We start from the raw sequence: 27,081 nt of genomic DNA on the forward strand, positions 1-27,081 counted from the left end.
TCTCCTTTTCCATTTTTTTTCCTTTCCAACTCCCCCCCCCCTTTCTTTGTTTTTCTCTTTCTCTTCCCTTCTCACCATCCTGGTACCTGGCTTCTGGTATCCTCTTGCCCTTCTCTTTTCAGTGTCCATATTCTCTCTACCTTTGCCCAATCACAAACTCTCCAAACTGGAAGGGATCTCAGAAGTACCTTTGTAAGGACAACTGGGTAGCTCAGTGGATAGAGAGCCAGGGCTAGAGATGGAAGTCCTGGGTTCAGATTTGACCTCAGACACTTCCTGGCTATGTCACTTAACCCACATTGCCTGGCTGTTACCACCCTTCTGCCTTGGAACCAATACACAGTATCAATTCTAAGACAGAAAGTAAGGCTTTTTTTAAGTACCCTTATGATTTCATTACCTGTGTATGTATCTCTTTATCCATCTTATTGTTTAGTCATTTCAGTCCTAGCCAACTCTTTGTGACCCCATTCTGAGATTTTCTTAACAGAGATATTGGAATGGTTTGCCATTTCCTTTTCCAACTTATTCTACAGATGAGGAAACTGAAGCAAATAGGGTGAAGTGACTTGCTCAGGGGAACACAGCTAGAAAGAGTCTGAGGTGAGATTTGAACTCAAGATGAAAGAGTTGTCCTGACTCCAGACTAGTGCTCTAATCAGGGCACCACCTAGTAGCCCCTTTTATCTGTCTATTAAACCACTAACTTGTTAGTGGCAAGAATCCAATTTAGAGATGGAAGAGAACTCGGGAATCAACTAATCCAATCCTTTTCTCACCCAGATGAGGAAAACTGAGACCATGAGGGGTCAAGTGACTTACCTGAGCTCATACAGGCAGGAAGTCACAAAGTCAGGATTCGAATTCCCAACATCTAGCCTCCTTTCTGTATAACAGACCTTCCTATGGACCATGACTTAGCAGTAATGATAATTATTGCCTCAGTCATATCTTAGCCGCGTGACCCTGAGCATGGCTTTTAACCTCTTTCAATCTCAGTTTCCCCATCTGGAAATGAGTATAATAATAGCATCTAATTCCTAGGGTTGTTGTGAGAAATCCCAAATGAAATAACAGAGGTGAGAGTACCTTGCAAACCTTAAAGCAAAATTACCATATAAATAATCTCATTATCTAATAAAAATGTTTGTGTTGAAGGAAGGAAATAAATGAAATTGAGGGGGTTGTATCTAGTGATCGTGTATCTGAAGAAAGAGACCCAGTCCTCTACAGTTCTCCAAAGGGACATTTAAGGAAAGGGTCTGTAGGGGCAAGAGTACTATCCATCTTGGCTTCTGGCATCCTGTGGCTGTGGGGTGCCCTTGACAGAAGCACAGATTTGAGTCCCAGATTTGAATCCTTGGAAGAGCACTTGAAGGATGCTTCCTTCCACATTTTTGCCCTTCATCAAGAATCTCTGACTTCTCTAAGCCTTGGAGCAAAGGGCAAGTGGGCTGCTTCTTCTTCCTTCTCCTCAGGTGAAAAACTCTCCTTTATCATCTCTGCCTTTCTTAGGGGGAGACTTCTAGCATCTCCTCCTTAAAATCCAGTCCTTCCTGATCCTGCTGCTCCAGCTGCTCCAACTTGCTGATTTTGTCCTTAACGATCTCATCAGGAGTTTTCAGGAACCTGGAATTCAAAAAAGCCAGAGGAAATATGAGGGGCCCCAAAGGGCTATAAAATTATGCATGCACATCCTTTGATCCAGTAATTCTACTACTAAATCTGTATTGCAAAGAGATTTTTTAAAAAGAGGAGGGGAAAGGACCTGCTTGTACCAAATTATTTACAGCTGCTCTTTTGGTGGCAGCAAAGAACTGGAAATTGAGAGGATGTCTATCCATTGGGGAATGGCTGAACAAACTGTATATATATATATGATTGTGCTGAAAGTAATGACAAACAGGATGAGTTTAGAAAGAGCTGGGAAGATCTCCATGAATGATGCAGAGTGAAATGAGCAGAACCAGGAGAACATGGTACACAGAAAGTGAAACATTGTGGAACAATCCAATGTGATGGACTTTACTACTAACAGCGATGCAATGATCCAGAACAATTCTCAGGGACTTAGGACAAAGAATGCTCTCCACCTCCAGAAAAAGAATTGTTGGAATTGGGTTGCAGATAAAAGGATGCTATTTTTCACTTTCGTTTATTTGGGTTTTTATTTTGAGGTTTTGTTCTTTATATGATCTTTATAATTTTATGTATATACTTATATGATTATTCTCTTATGATAATGAACAATATGGAAATGGGTTTTGCATGATAATATATGTATAACCCAGATTAAATGGCTTATCATCTCCAAGAGGGGGAAGGGAATGGCAACAGTTTGGACCTTATAACTTCAGAAAACTTAGGTGGAAAATTGTTATTACACATAATTGGCAAAATAAAATATCTTTTTTTTTTTTAATGAGGGGCTCGCCTGCCCAAGTCAGAGAGAAATGCCAACACAGAGACTTTCCTCATTTGACCAGAGCATCTGAGCTGTTCTCACCTGAACAAAAGTTTCTGTCCTGGCTCCTTTTTGATAATATTCAGTTTGTAGTAGTGCCGAAGAGCCCTGGACATCTTTTCGTAGGTCATGTTGGCCCGGTTCTGGAAGAGGAAGCAGGCACATTGTGACTGACAGGACCTGGTGCTAGCAAACCATTCTAAACCTTGAAGGGCCCAGTTATTAGTGCTGCTGGAGAAGTTGCTGCCTAGTCCTCTCTGCTTGCATTAAGAGCAGTCTTTTGGGAGGGGGGGGGGAACAAGGGAAGAGAGGGAGAGTTTCATTTCCTTTTTAAATTACTCACTGAGAGGCTGAAAAATGCATGTGGTTGAGATGGAGTAAGAGATAAAAGTGGGATGTGATGGGAAGCATAGGGAGTCATGAGACCCGAGTTCTAGTCCTGTCTCTCCTCCCTCAACATAAACCTGTCTGGCTTAGCTATTCTTAGCAGTACAGGGATCCCAGGCAATCCTCAAGGACTCACACAGAACAATGCCATCATATATATATATATATATATATATGTATATTTATATATATATATATATGTATATTTATATATATATATATATATTTATATATATATATATATGTATATATAAAACAAAGTATAGAAGGCAAAGGATTAAAAAAAAAGTGGGGGAGATGATCTAAAGCAGTGATGGTGAACCTATGATGCACATGCCAAAAATGGCACAGAGTACTTTCTGTGGACATGCAGCCACCCTCCCCTAGAGTTCATTACTAGAAAGGCAGAAGGAAGAGACACTATTACCGGGTTACTATGCACTTGCGACTGATTTCTTGGTTTTTTATCATTTTGAACTTTATGGAATACATCGGCAGCCAAAGCGCCTCCAGGGGAAGGCGACAGCGAAGAAGTGTGACTTTATTGTATGTATGTACTTGTGCCAAGCCTGGCTGCCAAGCCTCCCTGAGTTGCTCCCTTCCCCCTCTCCACCATTCCTGAAGACATTTTTTTCACATCCCCACCCCTCTGCCCAGCAGCCCAATGAGAGCTCTTACTCCCTTCCCCCTCTCCACCCAGGCTGAGGCTATTCCTTACTTCACCCACCCCTTTGCCCAGCAGGCCAATAGGAATGCTTTCTCCCTTCCCTGGGTGTGGTAAGGGTGGGGCATGTCCAGCACTGGTGGGAGGTGGAGCACAGCACATGACCTCTGGGTGGGACAAAGGGTAGGGCACAGTCTCTAAGAGGTTCACAGTCACTGGTCTAAAGGAAGGAATCTCTTTGCTTATGTTGGTTGATGCCAATTGATGCCATATTTATGTTTGCATTCACCTTTGTTCCCTGGAAAGAAGAATCCATAAAGGACAAGATTAAGTGGCTTTAGGCTAGGCGATTTTCCCAGAGTGAGCAGAAAGTTAAATGAATATTCTGACCATATGTCCCTGGATAAGTTATTTATCTTGTCAGTGAGTGTCCCAAGAAATCTTAAAGATTTTAAGTTGCAAAATGGATACCAACCTACAGTGGTAGAAGGAATCCTTCACTAAGAACTCCTCACACCAATGAAATGTTAGGTCTAATAAAATAATAATAAGTTGTTGTTCAGTCCTGTCCAATTCTTCATGACTCCGTGGACCATCCTGTTTATGGGGTTTTCTTGGAGTGGTTTGCCATTCCTTCTCCAGCTCATTTTACAAGTGTGGAAACTGAGGCAAACAAGGTGAAGCCATGTGTCCAAAGTCATACAGCTAGGAAGTGTCTGAGGGTGAATCTGAACTCAGGTCTTCTTGACTCCAGACCTAGAGCTCTATCCACTGAGCCCCCTAGCTTGGTATATAACAACAGTAAGTGGGAAAAACAAATTTTGGGTTCCATTGATTCTCCCAATTTATAAAAGAGCTCAGCATCTATGCCTCAGTATTCCTAATTATGAAATGGAATAAAAGGCTTCACACAAAGTACAGTCTGAAGGAGCTCTAAAGGCTCAAACATTCCAGTGATTCAATTTGTTCCAACAAATATTTACTCCATGGACCTGCTGGATGGGGTTATCTTTCCCTTTTCACTGCAGCTGCCAAACCCCAAAGGGAAACTTGCAGGTCATCTTGTAGCCCCAGAGCCCCAGCCTACCTTGTGATTTCCCCAGAGCCTGGCAAGTCCATTTGGATCAACCACTCGGAAGACCTTGGAGTCCTTGTCCTCCCACTTGATGTAGGGCTCATACTTGCTGTCAGAGAGCAATTGGTACACGTAATCCCATAGTAAGCGGCAGTCTGGAGTGGATCAGAGTACAACACACATAGGGTGGAAGCACACTGCCTAGAAACGGTTTTTCCAAGTAAAATTGAAGCAGGAGTAATGGGGAAGGGGTTATGGAGCAATCATTTGTTTTTATTATTTTTTAACTCCTTACTTTCTGTCTTAAAATCACTTCTAAGTATTGGTTCCAAGACAGAAGAGTGGTAAGGGCTAGGCAATGGAGGTGAAGTAACTTGCCCAGGATCACACAGCTGGGAAGAGTCTGAGGCCAGATTTGAACTCAAGTCCACCCATTTCTAGGTCTGGCTGTCTCTTCACTGAACCACCTCCCTGCCCCCAATCTTTTTTCATTTCTACCTGCCTTCTAGAGAAATGTAGGAGCATGTTGGATTTTTTAAAATCTTTGATAAAACCATAATACTGCTCTAATTTAATTAATTAGCTTGAGCTCCTTGCCTGCCATGCTTGGGGCTAAATAAGTAATATTAAATGAACTGGAGAAACCTCCTTTCACAAAAGTAATTACTCTTCTTTTTTATGTAATTAAAATTTTAAATTACTGAATAGGTAAAATTTATTAACAGACACAAATTTTAAAAAAAATTATTAACAAATGAACTCAAATTTTAAAAATTATTAACAAATGGGCTCAAATTTTAAAAATTATTGACAAATGAACTCAAATTTTAAAAATTATTGACAAGTGAACTCAAATTTTAAAAATTATTAACAAATGAACTCAAATTTTAAAAATTATTAACAAATGGACTCAAATTTTAAAAATTATTAACAAATGGACTCAAATTTTAAAAATTTCCCCTGTAAACACATGTGTCAGACATTGACATTCTCCCTTTATATGGAGATCAGAGTACCCTTCCACTCACCTGCAAGTTTTCCATCATTGGGGGTTTGCTTTGTTCTGTGAAAGGAAGAAATGATTTCTGCCCTATAGGTGACATCTGATGGGTGGGAGAGATTGAGTGGCTCTTCCCTGAAGAAAGTCCCTTGTGGCAGAGAGGTAGGATGCAGCTGGCCAAAGGTATTGCTGGACTCCTCGTCCTGAAGGTGTGTCACAGCTCCTTGAGAGGTAGGTGGTAAAGGGCTATTTGTCCCTGCAAGAAAATGTGAAACTATTGGTTTTCTCACCCAAACCTTAGAACTTTTCTTCGGAATTCAATGTCTTGCCATGCTTTCTGGAGGGATCAGTGGGGCATGTGTAACCAAAGTCCTGTCAAGCATTGGCTTCTATCTGCAATCCAATCTAACTGATACTTATTTTTTGGTGGGGTGCCTACTATGCCTATGTGGAAGAGTGGAAAGTGTTCTGGGTTTCAGAGTCAGAAGATATGGGTTCAGATTCCAACTCTATGTAATAATGGGCAAGTCATTAAATCTCTGGGCCTCAGTTTCCTCATCTATAAAATATATTTAAATTAATTTAATATATTTATATTTTACATTGTTATACAGTTAAGAATCAGATTAAAATTATATTTTGTAGTAGATAGAATGCCAGGCCTGGAGATGGAAGATGAGTCTTGACACCAACACACAGTATTGATGCTAAGATGGAAGATAAGCAAACACATCTTTACTAGCACATCCTGACTGAGCTCCCCAACCCTCACCCTGTTTTACAGACGGTAACTATGATCCAGCATTATATTTGACTTAGAATTCTGTCTCATACCTTGCCTACTTGTGTAACCCAGGGAAAATCACTTAACCTTTTTTTCAGCCTCAGTTTCCTCATTTGAAGAATGAGGATAAAAATGGCATCTATCTTTCAAGATTCTTGGGAGGATTCATGAGGTAACCTATGTGAAGCACTTTGTAAACCTCAAAGCACCATTGAAATGCTGTGGGGGGGGGGGGTTCTTCTAAAAATGTGTACATTTTTTCAAGTTCCATGTAAAAATGATTTTTAACATTTGTTTTTTTAAAATTCAAGTTCCACATTCTTTCTCTCCCCTGCCCCCTCCTTAAGAAGGCAAGCGATTTGATATAGATTATGTTTTCAATGCTAATTATTATTATTATTATTATTATTATTATTATTATTATTACAGGTGGGGACAAAATGGAACCCAGAAAGAGCAAGTTGGTTGTTGAGTCACTTTTTTGTCCTGTCTGACTCTTCATCACCCCTTTTGGAGTTTTCTTGGCAATGATACCAGAGTGGTTTGCCATTTCCTTTAACAGCTCATTTTACAGATGAGAAAACAAAGGCAAATGAGATTAAGTGGCTTGCATTAAGGATCACACAGAAAGGAATATTCTGGAGCCAGACTTGAACTCAAAAGTAGAGTCTTCCTGATTCCAGGCCCAGCTCTTTATCCATGGGGCCATACAGCTTTCCAGAGAAGGGAAGAGGCTTCCCCAAATGGACACAGTTGCCCACAGGCGAATTTTGCCCATGGTCGCTGCTGCCCTGAGATTTGGAAATAAAGAGAGGAAGGTTTTCTGGCTGGTGACAAAAGCACATGAAAGAACCTATATATTCCGAAATATGGATAGCAGCTCATTAGGGGGTGGCGAAACACTGGAAATGGAGAGGATGCCCCTCCGCTGGGGAATGGCTGGACAAATTGTGGCATAGGATTGTGGCGGAATACTACTGTGCCACAAGAAACAATGAGCAGGCTGATTAAAAAAAAAGCTTGGAAAGAACCACATGAACAGTGAAATGAGGAGAACCAAGAGAACATCAAATGGTTACAGATTTCCTACTTGAATAAATTGTGAATGTTGCCCCCAGAGAAAGGACTGAAAGATAGAAACATGAAAAACATCATTTATTCACGTGTGTATGTGCTTTTATATGCATGCGTGTATATGTGTATATACATGTGTATAAGTATGTGTATATGTACTATGTGTGTGAATAGGTATATATACATATGCATGTATGTATGCATATATATGAGTATATGTGTGTGTGTCTGTTTCCCAGAGGATGACTTCTATGGTGTGGGGAGGGGTGGGAGGGACTGAGACACTTGTAAATAAATTCTATTAATAAAAGAAACAATTCTTAAAGTACATGAGAAGACTGCCTCACCTTCCACAGGATGGAGAGGCTTCTGGAAAGGGATCCTAGGCCTGAACGGCGAGCTGAAGAAGGGTCCACAGACCAGGGCTCTCCTCTGTGTCTTAATATACCGAAGCAGCTCATATAAGACATCACCTGGAGGCAAAGAAGACAGAAGCTGAGGACCAGGACCATGAATCTGACTGAGAAGGGAGCAAACGCTGCATCTTCAGCCTGGGCATGGCTCTCCCTTGAATGAGAGGCAAGGGCAGTGGGTCCCTTTCATTCACTCACATGAAGAAGAGGTTGTCCCCCAGCCCCAGAATGCATTCCCTCCTTATCTCGAGCAGTTAAGGAAATCTCTTTTCCTTCAGCAAGGGGTTCCCTTTCTCCCTGATGTACCTGGATCTGCCCTAGCTGGAAGTGAGCTTTCCCTTTTCTCCTTTCCTTAAGGACACTCAATCTATAAACTTTTTCTAGGGAGGGCATTGTGTTTGATTTAAATATTATTTCTCCACAACCCCTTTCCCCTCCCCAGGACAGCTAGAGCCAGGTCTGGGGTCCAGAGGACCCGACCTCAGATGCTTTTCTGTCTTAGAATTGCTACTAAGACTAAAGGTAAGTGAGAGAGAGAGAGAGAGAGAGAGAGAGAGAGAGAGAGAGAGAGAGAGAGAGAGAGATATGGATGGATGGATGGATGAATGGATGTATGGATGGACGGACAGACAGATGGATGGATGGATAGATGGATAGGTAGGGAGAAAGAGAGAGATAGACAGGTAGAGAGATAAAAGAGAAAGAGAAATAGATAGACAAGTAGAGATATGATAGAGAGAAAGATAAATATATAGATAGATAAAAAGAAAGAGAGAGGTAGAGAGATAAATAGAGATATGATAGATAGATAGATAGATAGATAGATAGATAGATAGATAGATAGATAGATAGATAGATTAGATACAGGCAGATAGATACATACATAGATGGATGGATAGGTAGGTAGGTAGAAAGAGAGGTAGGTAGAGAAAGATAGAGAAAGATGAAAGAGAGAAAGAGAAATAGAGAGATAGGTAGAGATAGAGCGATATGATGGAAAGATAGATAGATAGATAGATAGATAGATAGATAGATAGATAGATAGATAAAAAGAGAGAGGTAGAGAGATAAACAGAGATAATGATAGAGAGAAAGATAGACAGGCAGATAGAAAGAAATAGGTAGAGAGAGAGAACTAGAGAGAGAGATGAGAGAGAAAAAGAGAGAGACAAATAGATATGACAGAGGGAAAGAGACAGAAAGATAGAGACAGACAGACGGATTGACAGACAGACAGAAATATTATCCCCCTGCCATTGCTTAGCACAATGCTCTGCCTATAGAAGGTGTTCAGTGAATGTTTGCAGAATTGAACTGCTATTTTATTCTGTCATTACAGCCTCCACATCATCAGACACAGACCAAGTCCTCCTGGGTAGGTAGGTGACACAGCATCTAGAGTACTGGGCTTAGAGTGGGGGAAACTTGCCTTCAAATCCTGCCGTGGGTACTTACTAGCTATGTGACCCTGGGTAAATCATTTAACCTTTTGTTCCCCAGTTCTCTCACCTATAAAATGAGGGGGATGAACTCCATGGCCTCCAAGATCCCTTCTTCAATCCCCCGTCTCATGAAGCTTTCAGAACTTTGCTTTGGGTAAGACCTCTGCTTTCAAAAAACAAGGACTTGAAATATTCTCTTTCCCTTTCCTCAGCAGAAGGATCTAATACATGTTTGTTGGATTGGACTGAATTTCTTGACGGCTGTCCCCATTAGGGCCAGCACACAACTTTGATGCACGTAGGGGGCTGAAGAGAGCCTAAAGGGTCTCCTGACTCTAACTCTTTTCCCCATCGGTCCTTCCCAAAGTGCCAAAACTGCATGAATTTCTTATACTTTTTTCTTTTTACTAGACTTGTAAATGTTTTCTTTGCTTGTGCTTTTTGCTAGAGGCTTGAAGACTGAAAGCAAATGTTATGTGAGGGCTTGTGGGGAAAGATTTTAATGGCTACCTAGTCCAATCTCCTCATTCTTTAGGTTACTGACTGAAGCCCTGGTAGGGGGCATGGCTTGTCAAGGGACTCATTGAATATTTGACAATCATGACCTTAACTTTAAATATTTTCTCACAAAAATTCCTGTCACCCAGCAGGGATGTGAGTAGATAGGACTCAAAGGAGGTAAAGCAGGAAGTTTTTGTTGTGTTATTTCACTTTGGTGTGTGGCAGAAGTAGGGAAGGGAATGGCTCTTGGTTTCTGAGTTCAATGGAGAGGGTAGCCTTTAGATTCACGGAATGTCCAAATCAGAAGGGGTTTCTAGACTATCATTCAGTCATTTTGTGACCCTGTAAAGACACTGGAGTGCTTTACCATTTCCTTCTCCAGTTCATTTTACAGATTGAGGAAACTGAGACAAACAGAGCAAAATGACTTACCCAGGGTCACCCAGCTAGTAAGTGTCTGAGGCTGGATTTGACCTCAGATCTTCATGACTCCAGCCTGGCTCTCTAGCTACAATACCACTTAGCTGCCCCTTAGGCTAGACTTTAAAAGAGAAGAAATAATCCTTGCACTGCCAAGTGGTGAGCAAAGAGCTTGCCTCTGAGTCAAGGAGACCTTAAATCTTGTCTCTGACCCATCCTGGCTAGGTGACCCTGGTCCGACCTCTGAAGACCATTTAGTCCAGCCTCTAATTTTACAGATAAACTAAGGCCCACGGATGGAAAGTGATCTGCCTGAGGTCACCCAGTGAGTCAGTGGCAGACAGTCTGGTCCAGCTTTCACCCCACTGCACCATTCTGTCTAGCAGGGGGATAAGCAGAAAGTGGGTGATGACAAGGGAAAAGGATGGGAAAAACAAAAAGTCAGTGAGGCAGTGAAAAGAAGGATGCCTCTGCCTCCAGAGATCCTTGGTTGGGATGGCAACTCTGCTCTTTACTAGTGCAAATCTTGGCCAAATCCCAGTTTCCTCATCTCTAAAGAGAATAGGGGGCTGGAGGTAGGGACAAAGAGTGTTGGCGGCAGAGTCAGAGGACCCGGCCTCAAATGTCTGTTCTGATGCTTGCTGTATTGCTTCTCCTATGACTAGATGATCTCTATGAAGTTCCTTCTAAGAGGGGAGGGAAAGAACATGAAGCATGTAACCATGGAAAAATATTCTTAATTAATAAATTAATTTTTTTTTAGAAAAAGGAAACACGGCTTTAAATCCCTCTGTGTACAGAGTGGAGCTCCAGGCATTCTGACAATCAATTATTTTACATTATTTGGGAGGAGTCAGGAATAATGTGAGTTTCTTTAAAAAATGTTTTCATGAGGAAAAAAAATAAAGCTGAAAAATATCCTTGCTGCCTGAAAAATAAAATAAAATAAAGTTCCTTCTAGCTCAAAACCCTATGAAATGAGTATAATTGATATAGGAAAAGTCTTGGTCACAGCTTACTTTTTGTCCTTATAAAGCAGCATCATCTCCCATCCTTCAGGATAGGAGAAGTCCTAGTAGGAGTCTACTTTATCTTCTTTTTTTTTTAATCCTTACCTTCCATCTTAGAATAATTTCACAACAGAAGAGTGGTAAGGACTAGGGAATTTCGGTTAAGTGACTTGCCCAGGGTCACACAGCTAGGAAGTATCTGAGGTCAAATTTGAACCCAGGACCTCACATCTTCAAGCATGACTCTCTAGTCATTGAGCCACTTAGCTGTCCTCAGTCCTCTATCTTTCTGAAGCCATAGCCATATGAAAGGCAGCAAGGAATAGAGACTTCCCAGGGAAAGTGAATTCACTTCAGACCTTCAGGGGGAGAATAGACCCTTTTAAGGGAAGGAAGTTCATGTCCTCCAGTTCCTCAATGAGAGAATCAAACATTCCAGCAGCCCCAAGAGGGATGTTAATTTGGGCAACTGTAATAGGAAGTGAGGAGTGAGGAGGAGGAGGAGGAGGAGGGAAAGAGGAGGAAATGGAAAACTGTCACAACTTTCCTCTTTATTCCTTCTTCTTGTGATTTACAGCCTACTTAACAGTGATAATGCAGCTAAGGGCTAGCGTAGACCAAGCCCAGTCTCTGGATTTGGCAGAGGAGACATTTGTCTCTTCAAACCCAAACATGTCAAAATTACAGATTTAGGACCCATTTTCAGAACAATGTTTTTGTTTTTTAAATCCATATTTCTGGCTTAGTACCATTTCTTTTTTTTTTTTAAACACTTACCTTCCATCTTGGAATCAATGTTATGTATTGGTTTTTAGGCAGAAGTGGGAAGGGCTAGGCAATGGGGGTCAAGTGACTTGCCCAGGGTCACACAGCTAGGAAGAGTCTGAGGCCAAATTTGAACCCAGGACTTCCCATCTTTGGCCCCACTCTCAATCCACAGGACCACCCCAACTTCCCCCTGCCTTATTACCATTTCTAAGGCAGTAGAGAGGCAAGGACTAGACAATCAGGATTAAGTGACTTGCCCAGGGCCACACAGCTAGGAAGTGTCTGAAACAAGATTTGCACCCAACTTCTCCTGACTTAGGCCATCCATTGTGCTCCCCAGTTGCCCCAGAATAATGTCTTTAATTGTATAAAACAAAACACTTGGGAAGCCAGTTATTTTGAAATAGTTGTTCGAATATTAAAAATTCAAGTTCCCAGACCCCAGGTTAGGAATCTATGGCTTGATCCATATTCATATGACAAATCATATGTTAAAGGATCACTCTATTGCAAATATGAATACCATGGAAATAGGTTTTTGAACAATGATACATGTGGAACTGCCTGTCCGATTTGGAAAGGGGGAGGAGAAAACGAGGGGCAGAGGGGATCATGAATCATGGAATCATGGGAAAGTATTCTAAAGAAAAAATTAATTAATTAAATTTAATTTTAAAATATGGCAAAGCATAGGGAAGGAAGTTTGGAGTGATCAGTCACTCATTCCCGCTTATAAAGGAGATTGTCGGATCTTTTCTTGAGGGTGGGAAGCCTGAGACTACCAGGCATCAATATACATTTGTGGGGAACCCTGGGAGAGGGAAAGAAAGAGGGGGACCACTGAGTAGGAGAAAGGGCACCCAAAGGGGAAGCGTGACAAACTCAGCTTTAGTCACAATTTTGCCAGAGACTCAGCCCTGAAGGGAAGCCACCTTCTCCTGCTCAAAGGCCAAATGCACAGCAGAGAAAAACCTCAGCGGAGACGAGAGTGAAAGAGGCTCAGATGGAAAAGCCACAAGTAGGTTTCTTTCCCTGACATCCTTCCTGCCAGCCACGACTGACCACCTCCATCTCGTGCCCATCCCAGCCGTCTCCAATTTTTTTTTGAGATAAATATCAGACTGAAGTCTGGTACGTCCGCTGACCTGAGCCCGGAGCTCGGTATCTGAAGTCATCCTTGGTCAGGATGCAGAGGGCCTTCCCATTCATTTCGAAATTGTGCTCCACTGTCTGTGGGAGAGAGTATTCCTGCTCAGCCCATCTTAGCCAGTGAATCACATCCTCCTTACTCCACAGTGAAGGCTGGATTCCTGTAACCAACCACAGACACGTATCAGAATGGGAACCGCTGATGCCCCGAGTGTGAGATCACAGAGCTGGAGAGGGACGTTCAGAGTGCCACTAAACCAAGCTCTTCTTTTTACAGATGAGAAAACAGAGGCTCAGAGAACTGGCCTGAGGTCACACAGGGAGCAAGTGATGGAGAGAGGACTTGGGAAGCTCGGATGAAAAAACCACAAATAGGTTTCCTCTGATGACTTCGGGACAGAGCCCAGATAGCCCAGGAGTCATAGTTTCATGAATCGAGAGCCAGAAGAAACCTCAAAGATCATTTCTAGCCCCACTGGAACTTTGGAGTTCTTTGTACTGCACCAGGCTGCCACTCAAGTGAGATACTGTCCGAATAGGGAAGGGATGGAGAAGGGGGGGAAGGGGTGCTAAGAGGGATGGTGGTCATCAGGTAGCTAAAAGCAGAGAAGCAGCTCCTCTTGAAGGAGGCTGGGGGGCCACCCTTCCCCAATCACCCTAAGCCCTTCTTTGAAGCTTCCTTCAGGAGGACTGTCCTCTTTCCCCAATTCTTCCCACCACCCCTCATCATTTTCCCTCAACTATGTGCATGGTGTTAATTACTTGTATCATTTTCAAATTTTTCCTTGTTTTATTAGTATCAGTGTAATGTAGTGGGATGAAAATGAAAATCTAATATCAGGAGCGACCTGAACACAAGTGAAAATGACTTGCCCCAGAGCCAGGATGTAAATCTGAGTCCTCTGGCTCCAAGAGGGAGTTGTGGCTCAGTGGTTACAGTTCTGGACCTGGAGTCCAGAACTTGAGTGCAAATTCAGCTTCAGATATTATCTAACTGTATGACTTTCTATGAGTCACTTAACCCCTATATGCCTAAGAAGCAGCTGGGTGGCTTGGTGGACAGTGTTGGATTTGGAATCAGAAAGATCTGAATTCAAATTTGACCTCAGATGCTTCTAAATCTATGACCATGGGCAAGTCACCTAACCTCTGTTTGTCTGACATTGTATAACTGAAAATCTGTGACCCAAAAAAAAGAACTACATTTCCCAGGAGCCCACTGACTTCCTATTGTTACATACTTCCTGTAGGCAGGGGATATTAGGCAAGGACATGAAAGGTTCTGCCTTTTTTTGGCCCTGTCAGGGAGCAGGGCAGTAGTAAGGTAAGCTCAGGAATTTTTGAAATGGCTAATCAGCCACAAGCACATGGTCTTTATTTTGGATCTTCTTTATTCCTTGATTTCTAATGATCATTAATACATCTCCTAAAATAGAACATTTTTATTATTGAGACCTAATTTTAATTTTTACAACATAAGGTTCTGCTGGACCCACTGGAGAAGAAAATGGCAAACTACTCCAGTATTCTTGCCCAGAAAACCCCATGGATGGCTGTGGTCAATGGGGTCATGAAGATTTGGGTGAATCCAAATCCAGCAGTCTTCCCTACCTCTCAGAGTCTCCTTTACCTCTTCATGAAACCATTACTTACCCTGAGTAGCAATCAGTTGACTAGAGAGCCTACCTTCAAGGAAGGAGGACACAGTTCAAATTCTGTTTTTGACCCATACTGATTGTGACCCTGGGCCAAACACTGGACCTCTTAGGGCCCCAAGAAACTCTCTAAGTGCTTTGTAGACCTTAAAACGCTTTGAGAAATATGAGTTGTTGCTTATTATTTAGCATTTTGTGGGGTTTCTGGGGCTTCTTCCCTTTAGGGGTGCTTCACCTTCCCTAGAACTCCAGAAAGAATTCTCTACAACTTTCATTCTACTCCTTTCCATGTACTCTCTCTGACACCTCATCTGAGTTACTTGAATCCAGGTGACCTGGAAATAACAACTGACCAAGACTCTCCTTTTTCCTCTGTCACAAAAGACAATTATTAAGCACCACATACTTCACACATAGTGGATAGACTTGGAGTTAGGGAAAACCTGGGTTCAAATGTCATCTCAAGTATAAATGTTTGTTGATGAAGTGCTCAACCTTTGAATTTAAGAAAATTCCACCTATTAAAACTAGTCCATTGGTTCTGTTTCAGAGACTGGGGCTAATGACTCCAAAAGAAGAGAATTTTCCCTTGTCTCCATTCCCTATTTCCCAAACTTCCTTCATTTTCCAAAGAGGGAAGCAGGGATGTGAATATTTTGATGCAAAGGAGGGAGATGAAGATGTGGGTGTGGTACCTAGACAGCTCAGTCACTGGGTCATGCATCTCTCCCATGGTCCACCTCCTTCCACCAGGCATAATCCTGGAGACTATAAATAATGTCTTCAGAGTGATTAATTTGTTCTCCCTAGACACACAATTGTGCAATTCAGCAGAGCAAATGGAGAGAGAAATGTAGGAACCGGGAAAGAGGGGGAGGAAGGAAAAGAATAACATTCAAGAACTATTTTGTTATGAGTCAAAAAGACAAGTAAGACTGGTTTTGCTCTTCTTCTTTACTCAAGTTCCTCCTGGGAAGATAAAATTCAGTCAAATTCTTATTATTAGAAAGGCCAAAAAAAGCCAGGATAGTGGAGGCAGAGCCCAATGGATTGCTCCCACTCAATCTGCAGGAGTCTGACTGCAAAGGGCTAAGTTGATAGGGTGCCTGCACTAAAACAGGCATCAATATGGAGAACTTTAGGGTGGGGAGGAAAACAAACTACCTGGGGTGGAGCAGATTCCAAAGTGGTCCAGTGTAGAAATAGCAAATTAAAGTCTCTGTGCCCATCATTAATAGGATTGGGCTATGAAAGGGGTTGCTACACTTTGAGAATACACTGAGATAGGAACCATCTCATAGGAGAATGGGGAAGAGGAGGAAAAAAAAAGAAAGAGGAGGAGGAGGAGGAGGAGGAGGAGGAGGAGGAAGAAGAGGAGGAGGAGGAGAAGGAGAAGAAGGAGAAGAAAGAAGAAGAAGAAGAAGAAGAAGAAGAAGAAGAAGAAGAAGAAGAAGAAGAAGAAGAAGAAGAAGAAGAAGAAGAAGAAGAAGAAGAAGAAGAAGAAGAAGAAGAAGAAGAAGAAGAAGAAGAAGAAGAAGAAGAAGAAGAAGAAGAAGAAGAAGAAGAAGAAGAAGAAGAAGAAGAAGAAGAAGAAGAAGAAGAAGAAGAAGAAGAAGAAGAAGAAGAAGAAGAAGAAAAGGAGGAGGAGGTGGTGGCAGAAGAGGAGGAAGGGAGAATGTGAAGGGAGAATGCAAAGGGAGAAGAGGCTTCATTTGGGAGACAAATGAAACAGATTCTAGAGGAAAAGAGATCAGTTCTTTTCTTCCCCCAAATAAGTCTTCACTGAACTGAAGTTTAACATTTACTCCCTGTGTGATCTTGAGCAAGTCACTTAACCTCCTTGGGTTTCAGTTTTCTCAACTGCAAACTGAAAGTGTTGAACTAGATAACCTCTCAGCTCCCTTTCAGTTTGAGATTTGGGTTCAGATGACCTTGGTGTGGGAAGTGGGAAAGAGAGAATGAATTCTACAAATAATTGTCTATTGTGTAATGTTTTCAGAGATACCATAAGGAGAGGAGATTTCTGCATTAAGTAGAAGTTGGGCTAGGTGATTTCTAAGCTCTGAGTTATCTCTGAGACGTTTTTATTCTAAAATACTATGCCTTTCAGCTCTAAAATCTTCCTAAAATTCAAGCTGTCCAGAAGTGGAAAGAACTTCAGAAAGCTGTGCAGTTCTCTAGAATGTCGAGGCCTTCTGGAGTAGACACTAACTCTCAGGAATATTGTTCAGAATCCTGTTCAGTCACAGGTCCAACCAGATGCCCTCACAGCTTGGAGATGTCATGAGAGCCCTACCTCACCAAATGTCAACAGTTCATTTACTTTTGTTCTTGCTGAAGATGTGAAAATGAGTCATTAGCTTCATCCTCTTTTGAGACAATTAAATATTTACTATAGAATAGAACTAAGTCAGGTACTTTCAGAAGCATCTCAATGAATGTATGTCATAATTCCAGATGATGTGAGAAGTATCTCAGCAGTTCCAATTTGATATAAATAATCAGGTGCTCTGACTCCCATATCCATCAATGTCCAGGAATGGAATTAGCTATGCAATGAGCTCCCCGTTCCTGGCAATGTTTGAGCATGATCTGGTGGATCAGATCCTCTACTGAGGATACTGGAGAATAGATGCCTCCTGCAATGTATATAGGATGTTAAGCTGCATGACCTTTGAGATCATAACTGACTAAGTCAGTGAAAGAAAATCAAAATTCTACATGTTGAGGGCTTAAATGTCCAGGATGTATAAAGTTTGACACATCAGCCTATGATAAATAGGACTTTAAGCTGGAAGGAATCTGGGAGATCATTTCATTCCACCCCTCTCATTTTAGAGAGAGAAAGAGAGAAATGAAGCCAGAGAAACAAAGAAATGGAGTGACTTTGCTGAAAGATCATATTAGCATCTAGATTCAAAGAGGATAGAATGCTGATCCTGGAGTCAGGAAGGCCTGAGTTCAAATCTTAACTCTGTCCCTTGCTAGTTATGGAACTCTGGGCAAGTCTGACTCCATTTCTTTCTTTTAAAAAAATAGCTTTTTGGTAACATTTTGAGTTCCAAGTTGTTTTCCTTCTGTCCTCTCAAATCTGCATTAAAGAAGGTCAACATTTGAAATATATATGGAACTCAATGTTAAATACAGTTCTTTCTTTGGAAGTAGATAGCAGTTTCCTTCATAAGGTCATCATAGTTAATTTGAAAGATCATATTACTCAGAATAGCTTAGTCATTCTCAGTTACTCTTCAAACAATATTGCTGTTACTGTGTACAATGTTCCCTTGGTTCTGCTCATTCACTTTGCATTATTTCACACAGGTCTTTCTATGTTTTTCTTTTCTTTTCTTAAAATTTTAAAACCTTATTTTCTGTCTTTGAATCAATACTCTGTATCAGTTGCAAGGCAGAAGAGGGGCAAGGCAAATGGAGTTAAGTGATTTGCCCAGGGTCAAACAGCTAGGAAGTGTTGGGGCCCAGATTTGAACCCAAGACCTCCTGTCTCTGGGCCTGACTCTCTATACTGAGCCATATAACTGTCCGTCTGTTTTTCTTGCTTTCTTTTTTAAATCCTTACCTTCCATGTTAGAATATACTATGTATTGGTTCCAAGGCAGAAGAATGGTTAAGTGCTAGGCAATAAGGGTTAAGTGACTTACCCAGGGTCACACATCTAGGAAGTGTCTAAGGTCAAATTTGAACCCAGGACCTCCTGTCTCTAGGTCTGGCTCTCTAGCTGCACTCCCTCTGTTTTTCTAAAACCCATCTGTACATCATTTCTTACAGCACAATAGTATTACATCACAATCATCACAATCTATCCAGCCAGTTGATGGGCATCTCTTCAATGTCTAGTTCTTTGCCACCATAAAGAGAAGGGCTATAAACATTTTAGAATGTATAAGTTCTTATTTTCTCTGATCACTTTGAGAAAAAGATCTAATAGTGGTATTGCTAGGTCAAAGGGTATTACCCAATTTTATAACCCTTTGGACATAATTCAAGATTGCTCTCCAAAATGGCTGGATGGCAGTTTGGAACTATGCCCAAAGGGCTTTAAAAGGCTGTTTGCCCTTTGATCCAGCCATACCACTGCTGGGTTTGTACCCCAAAGAGATCATAAGGAAAAAGACTTGTACAAGAATATTCATAGTTGTGCTCTTTGTGGTGGCAAAAAAAATTGGAAAATGGGGGGGGTCCATCAATTGGGGAATGGCTGAACAAATTGTGGTATATGTTGGTGGTGGAATACTATTGTGCTAAAAGGAATAATAAAGTGGAGGAATTCCATGGAGACTGGAACAACCTCCAGGAAGTGATGCAGAGTGAGAGGAACAGAACCAGGAGATACACTGTGGTACAATCGAATATAATGGACTTCTCCATTAGTGGCAATGCAAAGATCCAGAACTATTCTGAGGAACTTATGAGAAAGAAAACTATCCACATCCAGAGGAAGAACTGTGGGAGCAGAAACACAAGAAAAACAACTGCTTGGGTCGATGAAAAACACATGGGTCGATGGGGATACGATTAGAGATGTAGATTCTAAATGATCACTCTAATGCAAATATTAATAATATGGAAATAGGTCTTGATCAATGACACAAATAAAACCCAGTGGAGTTGCTCACTGGCTACGGGAGGGGGTGGGAGGAGTGGGGAGGGAAAGAACATGAATCATGTAACCTTGGGAAAATATTCTAAACTAATTAATTAAATATTTTCAAATAAAAAAACAACAAAAACAAAATGGCTGGATTAGTTCACAGTTCCACCAACAGTATATTAGTGTTCCTGTCTCCGTTTCTTTACCTATAAATTAGAATGATAACAGCATCTATTTCCCAAGGTTGTTGTAAAGATCAATCAATTAACAAGCATCAATAGATGTCTACTACATGCTAGGCACTGGGGACACAATTAAGGCAAAAATAGTACCTGCTCTCAAGGAGCATTTTTGAATCTAATTCTAAGCTATATAAAGGATAAATTGAGATTGATGACTAAAGGGAAGGCACTAACTAGCATTAAGGGGGATCAGAATCCTGTAGAAGATAGGGTTTTGGCCAGGACCTGAAAAAAAAGCTAGGGAATCCAGGAGATGGAGATAAGGAAGTAGAGAATCCCAAACAAAGAGTACCGCTGGTGAAATGACACAGAATTGGCATATGGAGTATCTTATGCAGATAAATAACAAGGAGGCTATGACACTGGATGGGAGGAAGAGCTGGGGGGAAGGGGTGACCATCAGAAATCAGGTATAAGGAGACGCAAAAGGTAGGAAGGATCAGGTTATGAAGGGATTTGAAAAGCAAAAGATTTTCTATTTGATCCTGGAGGTGATAGCCACTAGAGTTTATTGAATGGGGATCAGGAGTGTTGAGGAAATAGGGGAGGGCTGACATGACCAGAGCTTTGCTTTAGGAAAATCAAATGAGATAACACTTGTAAAGCCCTTTGTAAACCTTAAAACACCATATAAGTGCTATTTCTAACAGGAAGAGCTGGGATTTGAAATCTCTGATTCCAGACCCAATGTGCTGTTCACTGAATGTCCTGTAAGACACTGATTCTCTTGGTATATGGGAAGGACTCCTTAGAAGGTTGGGGCCTTCTTTATGTAAGGACCCTCAAATGTAAAGATTTGGTTTTTCTTGTAGGCAACCTAACATGGTGGAAGGAGCACTGGACATATAGTGTGAGATTCCAATTCAGTTTCCATCTCTGTAAAATGAGGGGGTTGGACTAATTGACCTTCTAAGATCCTTTCCAGTAAAAAGGTCCTATTAGGTGATTTTTCCTTTGGTTTTCCCAGAACCATGGAATGTTAGGGCTGGAAGGGACAATTCTACTTTCTCACTATACAGAAGAAGAAAGTACATGGGTAAGAGGTGTCTGAATCCAAATTTGAACCCAGGATTTCCCATCTATAGGCCTGGCTCTCTATCTCTATCTCACTGAGCCATCTAGCTACCCATGCTCATGCCAGGTTTATATGTCATTGGCATTCCAACTCTTGGCAGGAAGAATTCTAATTTACCTTGACTTCATCTCCAAAGAAAAGCTAAGTAAAACCAGGACAGATAGTGCCAGCCAGGGAAGTAGATCAGTGGGATTGACTTGGAAAGAACCAGAAACATTCACATCTTTGTCTTTGAAAGAAAAAAAAAAGCAACATTGATCTCTCATCTACTCACTGAGTCTGCCTGGCAACTTGCAGATCTCCTCCTCATGGATAAGTTGCATTTTAGCCTCACATCTGGCTTTGACCTCAGTGGCTGGGGGTGATGTTGCTGCCACAGGACTGAAAGAATTAGCCAACTCCCCTCCCTGGAGAAAAATGAAACAGAACAAGACAGCTCATCATTAACTGGATCAAAAGAAAGTATACTTTTTCTGTCTAATCCATTAAGTTGTTTTTTAATAGCTACTTTATTTTTTTTTTAATCCAAACTTGCTAGTGCACTCTATCACAAGCTTCATCAAAGGATTCCTGGATATAAACTCATTTCCAAGGCATACAATCTTAGGATGGGCAAAGATGGTTTAAAAGGCTGATGGTAGTTCCCATTGATATGCTTTTAATACTCTTTTAAAGTACATGAAGTAGGGTGCAGCTGGGTGGTTCCATGGATTTAGAGACAGAGGTCCTGGGTTCAAATTTGGCCTCAGACACTTCCTAGCTGGGTGATCCTGGGCAAGTCACTTACCCCCATTGCCTAGTCCTTACTGCTCTTCTGCCTTGGAACCAATAGATAGTATTGATTCTAAAATGGAAGGTAAGGGTTTTTTTTTTTTTTTAAGTACATGAAATACATGAAGAAAGGGCAGCCAGCTTAAAGAGACCTTTACTTTAGCCCCCCACCCCACAAAGTGCTGCCTCTATTTATAGCATTTCAAAATTAGTTTAATCCACAAAAGTAATCTAGCCACTAAAATAATGAGATTATAGATTCTAGAACAAGAAGAGACTTTAGAAATAATTTCATCAGGGGGTTCTTAACCTGGGGTTTGTGAGAGATATATGTGTACACATATACATACACGTATACCTCTATTTCAATGTAATTGATCTCCATTGAGATTCTACTAATTATACCTTTAAAAAACATTATTCTAGGGGCAGCTGGGTGACTCAGTGGGATTGAGAGCCAGGCCTAGAGACGGGAGGTCCTGGGTTCAAATCTGGTCTCAAACCCTTCTAGCTATGTGACCCTGGGCAAGTCACTTAACCCCCATTGCCTAGCCCTTACCACTCTTCTGCCTTGGAACTAATACACAGTATTGATTCTAAGATGGAAGGTAAGGGTTTAAAAAAAAACAGCAACATTATTCTGAGAAGAAACTCATGGGCTTCACTGGAATTAGGGATCCATGACACCAACAAGGGTTAAGGACCTCCCTGAAACTAGTCCAACTCTTTCTTTTGACAGTTAAAGAAGCTGATGCTCCGAGGAATAATGACTTGTCCAAAGACTCAGGGATAGGAAATAGCAGAGCTAGGATTTGAACCTATGTCCTCAGGCTCCAGATGCAGCATTCTCTCCATTCTTCTCCGTGCTAATAAAGGGGCTCAGTATTGGATCTTGTTCTTAGAAGTAGAAGGTCCCTTGAAGCTCCTTACCAGCAGCAGATAGCTAACTCAAGAAAGGTAAAAGTGAAAACAGTTTCAGATTTAAAACAAAACAAAACAAAACAAAACCTTCTACTCTTTAATTAAGGATCCTTTCCATTTTTGCATTGGTCTCCTGAGCCAAGAAGAGAGAATTACGTACAAAAAGATTCTGGAAATGATGCCAGCAAAGCATGCTTGGCTGATAGAAGAGGTAGGAAATGGACCTGCAATTTCATTGGTGAAAGACCAGTTTAGTGACATTTTGAAAGCAGGGAACTCCCAGGTAAGGAAACTCCCTCTACACCATATGGTTTTAAGAGAGTTGGGGGGGGGGGGAAGCTGGGTAGCACAATGGATTGAGAGTCAGGCCTAGAGACAGGAGGTCCTAGGTTCAAATCTGGCCTCAGACACTTCTCAGCTGTGTGACCCTGGGCAAGTCACTTGACCCCCATTGCCTAGCCCTTACCACTCTTCTGCCTGGGAGCCAATACACAGTATTGACTCAAAGAAGGAAGGTAAGGGTTTAAAAAAAAAGAGAGAGAGAGTCGTCAAGAGACTGAGTGACTTGCCCAGGGTCACATAGCCAATATGTCAGAGATGGAATTTGAACTCAAGTTTTCTAGGCCAGCTACCTGTTGACTATTCTATGCAATTTGACAGAAAAGTCAATGAAAATGAATTTAGGTCTTGGTTTCAGTTTCTATTGAATTTCTATTTCTCATTCAACCCTTTCAGTTGTGATTTTGAGTACCAATATCATTGGCAGCTATTTTTACTGGTCTTTCTCTTAGAAATGGGAGTGTTTCTCCAGGAAAATCATCTGTACCCTCCAAAGCTGGCTGTTGTTCAGCACTCCACCTGTTCTTGGATTGCACACATGTATCCACTGTTTGCCTTCTCCAACTTCTGCCAAGTAAAAACTGCTCAAAGAAAGGGGAATTCCAAAGCTACTAACTGTAAGGGAAATGTGAACCCAGGAGCCTTAAGAAGTGTTGGCACAAACCAAAGTGCTAGTGAAAGGTATTGGTGGTGAGGATTCTTGGTAAAGGTGGTAGGATATTCAGGGCAGGGAGATCATGATAAGGGGCAAGGGTGAATGCTGACTGTGAGTTCCAAGGGAGTTCAGTGGATTTAAGAATTCAAGAAATGTTCAAGGGATCTGGGGGACTAGAGCAGACAATATGAAGAAGCAGACTGAATGAGGCACTGAATAGGGGTTGTGGATGGCAGAGAGGGAACCATAATTCCAGCAGTGAGGAGATAGTGTTTGGAAGTGGGAATGAATGGAGACTTGATAATATGACAGACTTTAGAGTTAGGATAGACTTTAAGAGACTATTTAGTCCAAACAGTCCATTTTGCAGATGAGAAAACTGAGGTCCAGAAGAGGAAGATTTCGGAGGTAATAAATAAGAATGAGAATCAAGGTTTAAACCCGAGTCCTTTGACTCCAAAGCAAATGAAATTAGAAAGTCCACTACATTATACACGTTGGTGAATGAAACACAACTGGAAATGGAAGAGAAGTCTGAAAAAAGGAGCGTTCCGTTCTACAGAGTGGGGGAGAAAATAGTTTCCTGTGAGGAGGGAGGGGATTTAGAGAAAGGGGGAGGAACTGAGCTTTCTTTAGGTCTGGGATCCGAGGCTCTTACCTGTATCCCAGGTGAAGGAGTTCAAGCCTGACTTTCTCTGCTGAGGGCTGAGTTGGCTCCGATGGCTGGAGGACCTTGATCGTCACTTCCTAGTCCTCCTTCCACCCAAATTCTTTTCCTGGACCAGGAAAAGAAAAAATCGACGAGGGGAGGAAAACTCTTTGGAAGCGCCTGGGACCTAGGGGCGCAGAAGCTCGCAATCCCGGAGCGGTAATGGGCTCCGGTAATCGCTATCCTTCCGGGAAACGAAAATGAAAGAGCAGGATCTGGGCTTCCACTGCCCCACCTCCCTCCCCTTGGAGGCGGAGGACAGGAGACAGGGACAAGACTCCTGCCCTCCCCTAGAACTTTCACGCGTGCTTTTACGCCCTAGCTCTGTCAGGCGCTGTTCACACTTGGGAGACTCACCTCTTCATTCTCGCTTCCTGAAGCGCCTGTCCGAGGTGCTGCCGGACTGACAATGGAAGGGCTCCACGTGATTTTCAATCTGACGGTTTCCATAGAACCTCTGGCTTTAAAAAATGCTGATTTAATGAACTACTTAAAAAAGGGCGGAATTCGGGGAATCCTGAACGGAGGTCTTGGCCTAGAATTAGGGATTTACAGAGGAACCCCTTGCAATTTATTGAATTGAACTCAACTTTTATTAAGAACCTGCTCCAGCAAAAGAAAAACATGATTTATCACGTGGTTCTATGGGTATATGATTGGGGGTCTCGGTTTTAAAAGATTATTCTATTACAAATAGGAATAATATGGAAATATGTATTGATTAATAATACATGTATAACCCAGTGGAATTGCTTGTCAGTTGGGGCAGGGGAGAGGGAAGAGGGAAGGGAGACAACATCAATCATGTAACCATGGGAAAGTATTCTAAATACATTTTTGAATTTTGTCATAGTCTGAGATCAGATTTGAACCCAGGATCTTCCTTCTCCAGGCCTGACACTTTAGTCACTGAACCATCTAGCTGTCCCTGAGCAGGATATTTTAGAAATGGCATTGATTAACTGGAGAGCATCCAGGAAAAGGCCACGAGAATTGTAGGGTTTCAGTTACAAAAAATTATGAAGGTATTAAAGATGTATTCAAAAGCTGACTCTAATGAGCAAAGGACTCATGGACCAGACTTATAGATATGTTTCTAATATTTCATGACTGATTGCTGAGTCCTTAAATTTGGATGGAGTTACATTTTGTTGATCTTAAAAGCCAAACCTCTGCTGTTATCTCTTGTATGTAATCTTACAGCCAAGTTTTGGCATCCTTTGGGATGTCATTCCTAAGACTGGTGCCAGATTCCTGGAAAGGACAAGAATCCTGTCCCGGATACCTAGTGGATCTATTGTGTTATAATTCACTCTTTTGGCTTTATCATTAATCTGTTAAAACTTCTGATGTGCCAAATGGGTGGTGGACACCTTGCCACCCCAACTTGTGCAAATATCCTTAATAAACAGATCAGCTCCTTCACACTCTCACTCTCTCACCATCTGAGGAGGAGATGACAGGCTGGCCTGATTTCACCACACTGTGTTTTGTCTCTGTGTTTCTTATTTCTCTGATTCTTATATGTCTCCTTTCTAGCCTATAAGCTATATCCTTTACTTTCCAGCATCCAAATTCCCTCCACAGGTGATTCAAACCCACACAAGAATTTTCTGTATGAGTTGGACTCTACAAGAATGGTGAAAGACTTCAAGCCCATGCCATAAGAGTATCAATCAAAGAACTAGGAAGTTTGACTTGGGGAAAAAAGAGCTGTTAAAGAGTGGAAAGGGCTCACTGAGTGGGTTGTGGGCTCCCTAATTGTGGAACCATTAAAACAGGAACTGGACTGCCGCTTTCTGAGTAAATTCATGTAGTAGCGAATCTTATTTGGGTATGACTTGGACCAGATAGCCACTGAAGTCCCTTACTGCACTAAAACTCCATGATTATTGTATTCCATGTTTGAGTCAGTTTTTGCAAAGGTATGGAAGACATGGAATAGTGACTTTAGGAAAACACTTAGTAGTCTAATTTGACATAAAACTAGAGAGTAATGTGAAAAGAGGCAGAAGCCAGATTGTATATAAGATGCCAATGAAAATTTTGAATTTTGCCATAGAAGAAATAAGGAACCACAAAAAGTAGGTAAGTAGGGAAGTGGAATGGTTAAGTCTATGTGTTAGGGGGATGATTTGGGAAGTTATGAGGAGAGTGAATTGAAGAAGTGATAGAATAAAAGTGGGGAGACTAATAAAGAATCTACAAAAATTGTACAGGTAAGAAATGATAAAGACCAAAATTAGGGTGGTAATCAGGTGAGTTGAGTATTGGGTATAAAAGAAGTTATAGAAATATTGACAAGACTTGGCAACCAAGTGAGTATGGGTGGGGGGAAAGGAGGGCCATAAGTCTATATTGACTGCTAGGTTACAAACCAGGGTGATTGAGAGGGTGATAGTGACCTCAACAGATAAGAGAAATTTTGGAGAATAGGTAGGCTTACTGGGAAAAAGAGTAAGTCCTATTTCAGACATCTGTTGCCCTCCAGATTTCAACTCCACCAGAAAATGATGACCCTCCTAGAATAAGCTCATCACTTTTAAACTCACCATCATACTGCTAACTTAAGCTTTGGTTGACTCCTCCTCCCCCAACTTTACCTTCCTTTTATTTGAAGGACTGAAAGACAGAATACCAAACTTTTCATAATACCCTTCTTTATAGAGGACAAGAACTGGGCTCTTAGATCACTCTGCTTTGCATCTGCAGCCCTACTTGGTATATCAATTCTGTGGAAAAAGATGACTACGTATTGGGTTTTCCCATTCCACCTCCTCCACTCTCACCCTTGCTTTTTGGATTCCTTTTATGTTGTTTCCCCCTTTAGACTATAAACTCTTCCTTTTTATTAATTGTATCCCCAGCACTGGACACAGTGCCTAGCACATTGTCAGTGCTTTGATAAATGTTTATCGGATTGGGTTGGATTGTATATGTCTACGAGATACCCA

At 41.5% G+C, this 27,081-nt stretch overlaps 1 protein-coding gene across 3 annotated transcripts; it reads right to left on the reverse strand.

Annotated features, from left to right (window-relative positions):
* Window positions 1-1,228: 1,228 nt before the first annotated feature.
* Window positions 1,229-24,493, reverse strand: ETV7 (ETS variant transcription factor 7). 3 transcript variants are annotated; one of them, XM_007483783.3, is made up of 9 exons: window positions 24,077-24,493; window positions 22,322-22,446; window positions 21,007-21,139; window positions 13,148-13,312; window positions 7,796-7,921; window positions 5,619-5,846; window positions 4,603-4,745; window positions 2,507-2,607; window positions 1,229-1,629 (listed from the first exon to the last, which is right to left on the reverse strand). In XM_007483783.3, the coding sequence occupies exons 3-9, from the start codon at window positions 21,053-21,055 to the stop codon at window positions 1,512-1,514; spliced, it is 930 nt and encodes a 309-aa protein (XP_007483845.1). In that variant the 5' UTR covers window positions 21,056-21,139; window positions 22,322-22,446; window positions 24,077-24,493; the 3' UTR covers window positions 1,229-1,511. The 3 variants fall into 3 exon arrangements, with proteins under 3 accessions (XP_007483845.1, XP_007483844.1, XP_007483846.1); XM_007483782.3 differs by lacking the exon at window positions 22,322-22,446 and having other exon boundaries at window positions 24,077-24,492; XM_007483784.3 differs by lacking the exons at window positions 13,148-13,312; window positions 22,322-22,446 and having other exon boundaries at window positions 24,077-24,492.
* Window positions 24,494-27,081: the final 2,588 nt, after the last annotated feature.

This window comes from Monodelphis domestica, chromosome 2 (genome assembly GCF_027887165.1).
Source record: "Monodelphis domestica isolate mMonDom1 chromosome 2, mMonDom1.pri, whole genome shotgun sequence".
Lineage (NCBI taxonomy): Eukaryota > Metazoa > Chordata > Mammalia > Didelphimorphia > Didelphidae > Monodelphis > Monodelphis domestica.